General features: G+C 34.7%; 2 protein-coding genes across 2 annotated transcripts; one reads left to right on the top strand and one right to left on the bottom strand.

Moving 5' to 3' along the window:
* Positions 1-261: 261 nt before the first annotated feature.
* On the bottom strand, positions 262-2,726 carry LOC102626437 (ribosomal RNA-processing protein 17). Its single transcript, XM_006467827.4, has 4 exons — positions 2,401-2,726; positions 2,195-2,300; positions 1,207-1,330; positions 262-699 (listed from the first exon to the last, which is right to left on the bottom strand). The coding sequence occupies exons 1-4, from the start codon at positions 2,517-2,519 to the stop codon at positions 449-451; spliced, it is 600 nt and encodes a 199-aa protein (XP_006467890.2). The 5' UTR covers positions 2,520-2,726; the 3' UTR covers positions 262-448.
* Positions 2,727-4,978: 2,252 nt separating this feature from the next.
* Positions 4,979-10,746, top strand: LOC102626139 (sphingosine kinase 1). Its single transcript, XM_006467826.4, has 10 exons — positions 4,979-5,591; positions 6,179-6,301; positions 6,408-6,508; positions 7,139-7,211; positions 7,940-8,026; positions 8,177-8,254; positions 8,426-8,496; positions 8,926-9,213; positions 9,865-9,987; positions 10,345-10,746. The coding sequence occupies exons 1-10, from the start codon at positions 5,273-5,275 to the stop codon at positions 10,534-10,536; spliced, it is 1,455 nt and encodes a 484-aa protein (XP_006467889.2). The 5' UTR covers positions 4,979-5,272; the 3' UTR covers positions 10,537-10,746.
* The last annotated feature ends 325 nt before the right edge of the window (positions 10,747-11,071 follow it).

Below are 11,071 nucleotides of genomic sequence, written 5' to 3' on the forward strand. Positions count from 1 at the left end.
TTGAAGTAATTGTATAATATTTAATAAAAGCTCTCATTGATAATAATCATAATATATTTTTAAGTAAAAGCTCTACTTGTATACACTCTATTAGTAAAAGCTCTATTAGAACTTAAATAAGTTCTATTTAAAAAATTATACTAAACTGAACTGTAAAATTCAATAACTGCAGGAAATTGAAAGCATATAAACAAGAAACCATACAATAACTCGCAGCACTTTAACAAGAAACCATAGTAGTAAGTCAAAGAAATCAAAAGGTTCCCAAGAAGAAACAATTCATTGATACAAAAATATATTTTTAAGTTAGCAACAACCAGTAACCAACTAAAACTCTACATGGCTATGCAGACATCTAACAAGGCTGCACTTGTTAATCTCTATAATACTTTCAGAACATTTCGATCCCGCAACTCAAACGACTTGTTGAAGCAAAGACAGCTACCGCCTACCGCCTTTTCTGGTTCTTTTTCTTCCCTTTCTTTTTGTTTCTCTTACTTTGTGGCTTCCGGGATTTTTGTTTTGCAACTTTCTTGAATGATTTACATTTACTTACGGGTATTTGGTGCTTTTTATCAACTCCAATAAAATGTGGAACAGCTGCGGGTGTCTTTTCACTAGGAAGGTTTTCTGCTTCGTGAGAGATCTCACTAGTCGTTACTGTGACTTTCAAGTCCCCATTGTCATACATTGTTGTTCCTTTGACCAATAAACAAATACAAGAGCCAATTATTAGCTAAGTGTAAAGCTTAAGCTCATCATGCAAGAATGTATGCCAGATCAACATGAGCAACCAAAGTGTCCAGATCAACATATGCAGCACCCAAAATAACAGAACATACAATTAAAATTTATATGATGCGGAAAATATCCAGCACCCAGTAAATCTGTGAATAATGCTACTGCTATTTCTAGTAACGCTTACAGAAGGCAGAAAGAAACAAGATGCCAGTATCAACGTTGCTGTGATGCTAAAACAGTATGACGAGAATATACAATGGGGATATTCCAATCAAGTAGGCTGCTGATTGTTTCGCAACTTCATAAATAAGCTCATCCAATAAAACAGAAGATTTGTATTTGCACGGTACATTGATCAGTAAGTGGAGTGAACAGACAGTGACTGTGATATCTGGCCAATATAGGTGATTTTAAATGAAGATGGCCGTCTTGGAATATAACACTTTTGGAGTTTGTGAAAAAAACCTGTAATAGGAACAACTGGCTCTCTTTCTTCATCATCCTCACAGTACTCCTCACCTTCATCAGGTGCCGAGTCAGCGGGTGTCGGAGCTCCGCCATATAGCACAATCTCTCTCTCCAATCTCCTCTGCCACAAAGATGAGACAAAGCTGTTAATAATTAAGGCAATCATACCTTGGAAATGTTTGTCAAACTACACATGAATCCAATATAGATATGTAATTGCTTTTGATGTCCACCAGCATTTAGTCCTAAGGTTAAAGGACAAGTTTAGTTGACTTAAGGATGTTTTAACAAGAAATGTACAGATATATTGGTTATTTGCAAAATTTACACTATTTAAACCAAACCCTTATTGCTGTCTCAGGTCTAACCCGGGCCAAGACATGTTTAGGCTATTTGCAAAGAAACACAAACTTAGGAATATAGAACGAAGTTCAATTGAGGTCACGGGAGAAGCTCAGACCACAGTCAACATAAGTTATCATAAGTTCAATTTTTATCTCAAGCCACTAGCATAGGCAGCCTATATTGTATATTCCAGTGTGTAGATCCATTTCGGGGGCTGGATGTCCAGTGACACATCACGTGGGGGGGGGGGGGGGGCGGCGGGGGGGGGGAAGAGTAGCTTGGTATGATACCAGCAAGTAACCAATACTCAACAACCTTCAAACTCAAATCAAGGCAACATCAAATAAAGACACACCAATAGATCACAGGATATCAATTGAAACCAAAACGATCCATTGAATTTTGCAAATTGCAACATCATGCAAACTAACTACTTCCCTCTTACTCCTACTATATGCAGACTGCAGAGTAAAAAAGACAGAAATAAGAAAACATATTACTTGGAACAAATGGTCCATTTGTTGGTCCGAAACCGTTGTTATGAGTTAAGAGAGTGTTAGCTTCAACCACAAACTTAGTATCACTGCGTCGAAATAAACGGGAGACATTCAAAGGGAAACAAGAGAAATAAAAATCGAACCTTCTTGCGTTCTTCAAGACGCTTACGCCTTTGCGCCTCCTCTTGATTCTTCTCAGCTTCTTTTCTCCTCTTCTTCTTTCTCTTGTGAAACCCAGTCACGTAGTCCCTGATCGAAGCAATAAAAATTAATAATACTTGTAACAGAACTAGCTCTTCCTTTTCAGCTAAAAATAAATGGAAAGAAAAAGCAGGGATCGCGCTAGTACTTGAGGTCCTTCTCGTCGAAAGAAACGGAGAGAGCTTTGTTTTTGAGAGCCCTTTTCTTTATGTGACGGCCACGAACTTTTGGGACCTGCAGCGTTTCCTCTTCAATGTGTTCTTCCATCGCAGCTCAGCTTTCAGTGTATTGCTTGTCTCAGGTCTCGGTTAAACAATTAGGTTCGGGTTATTTGGGTCATTGAGGCTGGTCTAATTTCTGTAAGGGTGTTCGCTTACAGGGAACTATTTTGGACTAATCAAGTTTGGAATTTGCAGGCTGCTAAAAACATTTAAAACATTTTCTAAATACACCTCCCATCAAGTATTACGAAATTGGGCTTAACCAGATTCCCGTGAACGATTATTGAGAACGCGCTTTTCGCACTCGAAAGTTGCGGAGTTAAAGCTTTAATATTCGCTGATTAAGGAGAAAAATTAAATGGGATTAAAGTTATTGCTTTTAGTCTGTCTGATTGAGACTTGAGAGGATGAGACGATAACAAATCACAAAATCGTTCCCTAGCTTGAATTATCTCAAAATTGATATCAACCCTTTTAGTAAATAAATAAAGAAAATGCTACACAATCATAATTACAGAATATAATCATTTTATCATACTCTGGAAAAAAAAAATTAAATTATATAAAATTATTTTGCAAAGTATAATACGAAATTTGTTCGACCGGGGGGCGGAGGCAGCCAACTGGTGCACTGGCCTTGGCCCCTGAAGGCCCAAAAAGAATATCTACATATATAATAATATAAATTTCGATTCATTGTTGGGTCCGGCTACGGTGCAACGGTGATACCGTATCATCGTTGCACCATAGTTTTCTCCTTCATTGTTAATTTTAATTTTGTATTAATCTTTTTACAATTTTATAATTAACAGTTATTGAATAAGAAAAATGAGTTAATAATTCTTATTTATATTGTCTTGTTATAAATGCATATATAATACGAAATCTTTGGAAGATCGGGATAACTTAGATCAATACCAAAATTAAAATTCTAAATGATTAATCTCATTTAAAATGTTATGTTTCTTTTCATTATTTTTATCAATGTTAAGAATAGTCAATATAAAATTGTTCTTTGAATTTCCATTGAGTTTGGCCTCTTTATATCATGTCATATTATTGATATGGTGGTCATATCTCTCTTTAGTAAGAGAGAACCATAATTCTTTTCCTAGATAGGACGCACATAGGACACATGCTCTTAGTAGCATATAGTGTTGCAAATTACTAAGGCACGCTATAATAAAATGTACACGATATATTAACGTGCAAAACAATAATCCCATCTCATATATTGAAGTGGTGTGATTAGCCCGTACAAACATTTTTTCCTAAAAAATAAGTAATCATTTGGTGTAAAAAAAAAAAAAACACAATTCATGCTAAAAAAATAATCATTCATCGAAAGTCGATACTATTTATTATCGACAAATTGAAATGCTGGCATGATTGATTCGTTTCAATAGAAGAGTATTGTATACAAGGAGTTGATGTGCTTTGTCGAAGGATTTTTTTTTAAATTTTTTTTAATTTGTCAAAAGAATAATGTTGCTTTGATTAATTCAATTAAAATTGCATCTTCTTATGTTTTAATTCATTTTTATTAATGTCATCACAAATCATCTTGATTTTCTAGAGATTTTATCATTAAGCTGCATTTGGAATTAATGTTGGAACATTGTAAGCACATTATTTCATGAGTTTTGATAAAATGACATTTGGTTAAATTTTTAAAAGTTGTTTATTCATAATTTTTTTTTTAATAGTAGTCTTAAAAGTTAGGTATGGGGTTACTTCTTGTAAATAACTGATTACATAAGTCAACATACATTTTTTATTTTTTGATTACAACCTTCAAAAGAAAATTATATCTTATTTTCATAAATCCTAATACACAAATAAAAGAAAATTTAAACTTATCTCCATTTTTTGTCATTATATAATAAAACGTATTTTCATAAAAAAAAGTTCCCAAACACATATATATAAAAACGTTATTATGTTATTAAACCATATGATTTAATAACTTTCTCAAATTTTAAGAAAGGCTAAAATTATATATATATCTCACAAAACAAAAGCTCCACTGTTATGAATTTATAAAAATAAATGTGGATATTCATAACATATATTTCTTACTCTCCCCACTATTTCTCAATAGTAACTTTTGACTTCTCTATAACTCTCACTATCTCGTGAGGATTTATAACCCATAATGTTTCTATTAATTTCATGGAGTGATTATGTAACTATAAAAAGAAAACTCATCTCTTTATTTTGTACACAATTGAAATGAATAAAATTATTTTATAATATATTGTTTTATCATTTTATTCTTTATTTTGTGTTGCTGGCCAATAGTCTTTCTAACACTAATGTATTTATATTTTTTATGATTTTATTTATTTATTTTGCATTGATTTTTTTTAGTTAGTTCCAAATTATATATCTGTTCAGTTTTCTCTTATTTAGCTTATAAAGAGTACAAACTTGGCATGTGTGTATATAACTATATATATGTATACATTCGTTCAGGTTTCTCTCATTTGGCATATAAAGAGGACAAACTTAACAGAAATTCAAAATCCTTTAACAAAGAAACCATCAAAACTGGAGAAATCCATCCACCTTCATCTCCTTTGACCCTGGTAAACGCCAACGCCGTCAAGGCGCGTGGTGTTTACGCATCAACCAAGCTTCGTAATTAATTATCATATCAAACAATCAAGCCAACCAACTCTTATTATATGGCGTGAGGGTCAAAGCAACGGAAAAGAATAAAAATTTTAAAATAAAATGATCTTAAACACGCGATAAAATCGAAGCTCGAAACGGAACTGAACTCTTTCTCTCGTTCTCATGGATCAAATAGTTCAAGACACACTATCGGACCGGGTCCGTGTTAGCGGCAGGATAACGGCGATGACGTTGACTGGAGACGGGAGGCTTCGGTGGACGGATGGACATCAACGGAGTTTGACTCTGGAGAAGCAGGTTCTCGGTTTTGTCGTGGAGGGTAGTAAAATCAGAATCAGGGCGGTTGTTGATGGAAGAGATGAAATCTGCTGCGGCGGGAGGGCGGGAAGCGTCGTGAGGAAAGATTTTGTTTTCGAGCCTTTGTCTGAGGATTCTAAAAGACTCTGGTGCGAAAAACTTCGTGATTTTATTGATTCTTTTGGTAAGTTCATGTTATTGTTGTTGTTATTCTGTACGTTGTTTAATATGTTAATGTGGTATTGAGTATCATGCTGTTTTTTTTTTCTTTTTTGGTGAAATTTGTTTGTTGGATTTGATTTGAAAAACAGAGGAAATTAACTGCAATGGTATTTGTTTCTAAACTTAGCAGTTAAATGTGTTTACATATATATGGTAATAATATTATGTCTGATATACTAGGCAAATGTGGGGTGGTTTAGGGAGCGTACAGTCTAGATATTGCTTTTGAAAAATACGGAAACGCCTGAAATTAATTCTTTTAAGAAGTGTACTTGATTAAAAGCGCTTGAAGTATTTATATCGTTCAGATATCTCATTTTGGCTCTTCTAAAGAGGGCTGTGATGGTTTTATTTATTTCTCAAAAGGACTTTCGGTTACTTTGAGAGCATTTAGTGACTGTCTAATAGCTCCTCCATTGCAATAGTAACATTGTCTTCTATTGCAGTGAAAATAGGGAAAGATAAAAGCATAGAGAATTAAAGATAGTTTAGAATCTATTGGTTATTCGAACTCCATCATGTTATGAGCTTTTTCATTATGTTATATAGGTCGGCCGAAGAGGCTATACATTTTTGTGAATCCATTTGGTGGGAAGAAAATTGCATCCAAGATTTTTCTTGATGATGTGAAACCGCTCTTGGAGGATGCCAACATACAATTTACAGTGCAAGGTTTGGGACTTTGATTTCTATGTGATATGAATTGATACTGAATTGAGACATTTACTTAGATTTGGACTGCAGCTCATACTTTTTTAATATGTTAACTCATGCTTAGAAACTACGCAACAACTGCATGCCAAGGAGATTGTCAAAGTGCTGGATCTTTCCAAGTATGACGGCATAGTTTGTGTCAGTGGTGATGGTATACTTGTTGAGGTTAGTTAGATATGTTTAGCTGCGACATCTATTTCACTTGGATGCTTCTATTTCACTGTCTATTCCTTTATGTTTAACGTGCTTTCTTATGTAGTTTATACAAAAATGGTAATAACTTGTATACTCTGTATTAAGAAAAATTAAAATATCAACGACCCTCATTTTTATGTCTCCCTCTGATTTGTGGTACCCTCAGAGATTAAGCACAATTTTCTGTTTAAAAAAAAATTAGTCTTTATGAATTTGGCTGCAGATTGTATTCATCATTTATCCCGTCTTGAGACTTGGGTTGTCAGGCCAAAAGATCATGATAAAATCGTTACCATACTGTTGTATTTTCCTTTTATTCTAGAGAACCTGTGGGTTTTGTTCTTATTTTTGTTTGGTATATTACCTAAAGGCCTGAATGGATTTTACATCACTTAAAGAGTGTGGCACAGAGCATATTATTGAGTGACTTTTCTTACCTAAGTAGTTAGAGCATCTCTGACTTTATTATATGATGGCCATTTTGGGATAATATTCTTTTGTCTGCCTTGAAGAATCGATATCACATTTTCTGAAGTATGGTAGTTTTTTCTTCATTTTAATTCCTTTGTCTTTCTAATAAGTGTTGGCACATTTTAGTAGGTAGTGAATGGACTGCTTGAGAGAGAGGATTGGAATGATGCAATTAAAGTGCCTCTTGGAGTGGTTCCTGCAGGTTTGCGTTCTTCATGTTTAATTCTAATTTGGTGCTATTTCTTCTCAAAGTGGGAGTGTTTGATGAGTCTGGAAAGTATGTGGAGTTAATCTGAATTGAATGGAACAGAGCACCATGTTCATTGCCAATTTGACTATGATTTTGTCGACTCTGGGCCTATAAAGGCAATCGAAGCAAAAGCGAAACAGGTTTTATCTTTCTGAGATAAACATTCATGATTATAGGATGAGTAAAAAGCTGGAAGCTTGCTCCTTTTCTGGTTGGAAAGAATTGGGTTGTGCTCCTCAAGATGTGATCAATATTTAAAATACCAACATTAGATTTTGCGGTGTTGCAATTGAGGATCTCTTCAATAATGGAAAACACACTTTTGGTCTCTGATTGCTGCCATATATAGCATTGGTTCTTCTTATGTGTGAAACACTCACTTCTTGTCTAGATCTTTGCTTGAAATATTTTTTAATCATTTTCAGGAGCCATTTACCTGGCAAATATATTTGTTCATTGAAGTCATTATTTCTTATTCACTCAGTCCAACCCTTTCTACCATTTCCTGCGTGCTTGTATGATTATGGATGACTTTGAATTTCTTTTCTTAATGCATGCCGTGTTTAATTATTGGAGTTCTTCTTCTTCTTCTTTTTTCCCCCTTTCATCATGTACATTAGGCATTTTGCTGACGTATATACTATATTTTGATCTATGACACCTAGATTTTCTGGATGCAGGCACGGGAAATGGCATGATCAAATCACTACTGGATTTGGTTGGTGAACCGTGTAAAGCTTCCAATGCCATCCTAGCTGTTATTCGAGGTTACAGACGGCGTCTATTTTTATTTTTTCATTCTAAGATTTTTTCCCCGTCTTCCTGAGTTTAAATACATATAAATGTGCCTATTTATATTTAATAGTTGGTGGTTTATCGTGATAAAATGTTATTAATTTCGAGCTGATTACCGGCAGGTCATAAGCGTCTTCTAGATGTAGCTACTATCTTGCAAGGCAAGACCAGATTTCATAGTGTCCTGATGCTTGCATGGGGTACGTAAATAATTACTTATATTGCAGCTGGATATGTAGTTGAACAGCTTCTTCATATATTATCTACCTTAGTTCTATTGCAGGCTTAAGTTTTAGGCTAACTATTCTGGTTTTAACCATAGCAGTGAGCTTTAGTATTCACTTTCTCACAAATTCTCTCGCTCTTTTTAGGTCTTGTGGCAGACATTGATATTGAGTCTGAGAAATATAGATGGATGGGGAGTGCTCGCATTGATTTCTATGTATGTTCTTACTCCTCTCTTGTATTTACCTATATGCATGCTCAGACACATATATAAATTAAAATATGCCTACTTGTATGTATTCAAATATACAGATGTCTGTGTGTGCATGCTATGTTCTATATTAGTATTAATTTTATCATTGAATCTAACATTTTGCTTGTAAGTTGCAAATACTGGAGTAAGTGTGGAAATTTTTAATTGTTAGTACTGTATCATCCTAATCCCGATAAATGCTGCTGGAAGATGAGTGAATGGGAATTTGGTGCATATAATTCTTTAGGATAAGGTACTTTTTTAATGCTAGTATTGTGTGATTTTCTTTAATTATCTTGTTGGACAAGATGTGGAAGAAAAGACAAATTTTACTTTGCTACTAACTGTTGTTAAGGAACCAATATCAAATCACTTATGTCCCTTCTGGTTTAGGCTCTACAAAGGATATTGTATCTGAGGCAATATAACGGACGGGTTTCTTTTGTGCCTGCACCTGGCTTTGAGAATCACGGGGAACCGTCCACTTATAGTGAACAGAATATCTGCAATCCAATTCCAAGCCAACAGCAGCCCATTAAGATTTTGCAGCATGGCTACCAGGGACCGGATGTTGATTTGAAAAATCTAGAATGGAGGATAATTAATGGACCATTTGTTGCAGTGTGGCTTCATAATGTACCATGGGGCAGCGAAAACACCATGGCTGCTCCGGACGCAAAGGTTAGTTCATTTGCATTCCTTCTGGGATACACTACCTTGCGAAATACAGTCCTCTCTTTGCCTTTTTTTTTTTTTTTCATTTCTTCATTGGTTTAATTTCTGTAAATGTTGTAAACCTGCAAGCTAATCTTGTTTACATGGTACGTGTATTAGGATGATTGGAAATTTTTAGTGAAACTTAAGGCTTGACTGGATTTCAATCTTTCTTTACTACAATTTTTTCTGAGAACACTATTTTTCTTGAGATAATTCTTTCTTTATTTTTTATACACACACACACATGCATACATATGTTTATGCTTATTTAATTAATTTAATTTTAGAAAAAGATAAAATTGGATTGCTGGAGATAGTGACTGGGCAACTGTCAAGCTGAATATATCATTTCTCCTCTTATGTTTTTGCCTTCTATGTTGATGAGATTTGGAGAATTGGTCTTGCGCTTCCATAGGTGGTACAGTTTGAGCATTTTTTAAACCGGTTTTCCCTTGTGTTGTTCTTGGCTTGCATTATGTGCACGAGCACTGGTGCACCTGTTGCACAATAAGTTTTGACTGACCACTGTGATATTTATTGTCATTGATGTCATTGTATAATATTGTGCCTGTTAGCTAGGCATATCTAATAATATTTTTTCTGGTTGATGTGCAGTTCTCAGATGGGTATCTGGACCTGATTATTATCAAGGACTGCCCAAAGTTAGCTTTATTTAGTTTGCTGTCGAACTTGAACAAAGGAGGTCATGTCGAATCACCGTATGTCGCATATCTTAAGGTGAGCTCATAGCAATGATGAATGTTGACTGAAGTGGCAGCACCTTTTCTTGTTATTCTATTTAAATATTTAAGCTCATAAAGAAATCCCCATATCACTTGCTGGTGCCTGGTGGAGAAGATTGCTCATCACAGCCAAAAATATAAAGATTGATAACGATAAGAGAAACAGGGAGTACATTCTTTTAACAAAATGAAACTGCTTGTCTTTTGGTTTATGCTCATGAGTCAAGATTTATCAACCTTCACCGTTCGAAGGAGATCTTTCTCTGTTTCATTATTCACAAGGTCTAAAGAATCCTCTATTCTCTGTTCATGAATCTCATTGCATTTTCTAAACTATGCAAATGAACTACAGGTTAAAGCATTCATCTTGGAGCCTGGTGCATTGACTCAGGAACCAAACAGGGAAGGGATCATAGACTGTGATGGTGAGGTCCTGGCCAGAGGAAAAGGCACGTACCAGTGTGATCAGAAGTCCCTGATGTCCTATGATAAGCTACAAATAACTGTGGATCAAGGTTTAGCTACTCTATTTTCCCCAGTATAGAAATTAACCTACGTATGTATTCAAGTTTGTAGTTACATGCATATCAAACATGCAGGAGAAATGTTAATGGGTTGTTTATTTAAAATTTGCCTGTACAGAAATAAGGGAATTGAAAAGGGAGAAAAATTATGGAAAGTTACTTGCTGAAAGGGCTTTGCAAATGTGAATTACTCACTATACTTTCAACAAAAGTTATTGTGCATTCTTTTCTCTTGGTCCATGAAATTCATTTTTTTTTTTTTTTGGGAAGTCGGTTCTGATAATAATTTGATATGTTGCTGAATGATTGTTGAAGCTTTTAGCTCAAGCCTTACGGGCAAAATGCTCAGGTTATTTGCCTCCATGAATCTAAAAAGTCAGATTTCAATTGAGCTTAAATGCACTCTTAGCTCAATCTGGTACTTCGAAACTCAAAAGTTGATCCCGTGTGCGCGTAGTGTTAATTCAATCCATTGTTAAATAGAATTTAGTGGTTTGCTGAAGGTATATTATTTGTCGGGCAACATGTGAACCTTACGCTATTCTCCTCATACTT

This window comes from Citrus sinensis, chromosome 2 (assembly GCF_022201045.2).
Source record: "Citrus sinensis cultivar Valencia sweet orange chromosome 2, DVS_A1.0, whole genome shotgun sequence".
Taxonomy (NCBI): Eukaryota; Viridiplantae; Streptophyta; class Magnoliopsida; order Sapindales; family Rutaceae; genus Citrus; species Citrus sinensis.

Coding starts and splice junctions, on each gene's coding strand:
- LOC102626139 (XM_006467826.4), top strand. CDS start 5,273: ATGGATCAAATAGTTCAAGACACACTATCGGACCGGGTCCGTGTTAGC. Junction 7,212..7,939: donor TCTTGGAGTGGTTCCTGCAG/GTTTGCGTTCTT, acceptor TTCTGGATGCAG/GCACGGGAAATGGCATGATC. Junction 9,988..10,344: donor CGTATGTCGCATATCTTAAG/GTGAGCTCATAG, acceptor AATGAACTACAG/GTTAAAGCATTCATCTTGGA.
- LOC102626437 (XM_006467827.4), bottom strand. CDS start 2,519: ATGGAAGAACACATTGAAGAGGAAACGCTGCAGGTCCCAAAAGTTCGT. Junction 2,301..2,400: donor TTCGACGAGAAGGACCTCAA/GTACTAGCGCGA, acceptor TGCTTCGATCAG/GGACTACGTGACTGGGTTTC. Junction 700..1,206: donor GCCAGTTGTTCCTATTACAG/GTTTTTTTCACA, acceptor TATTGGTCAAAG/GAACAACAATGTATGACAAT.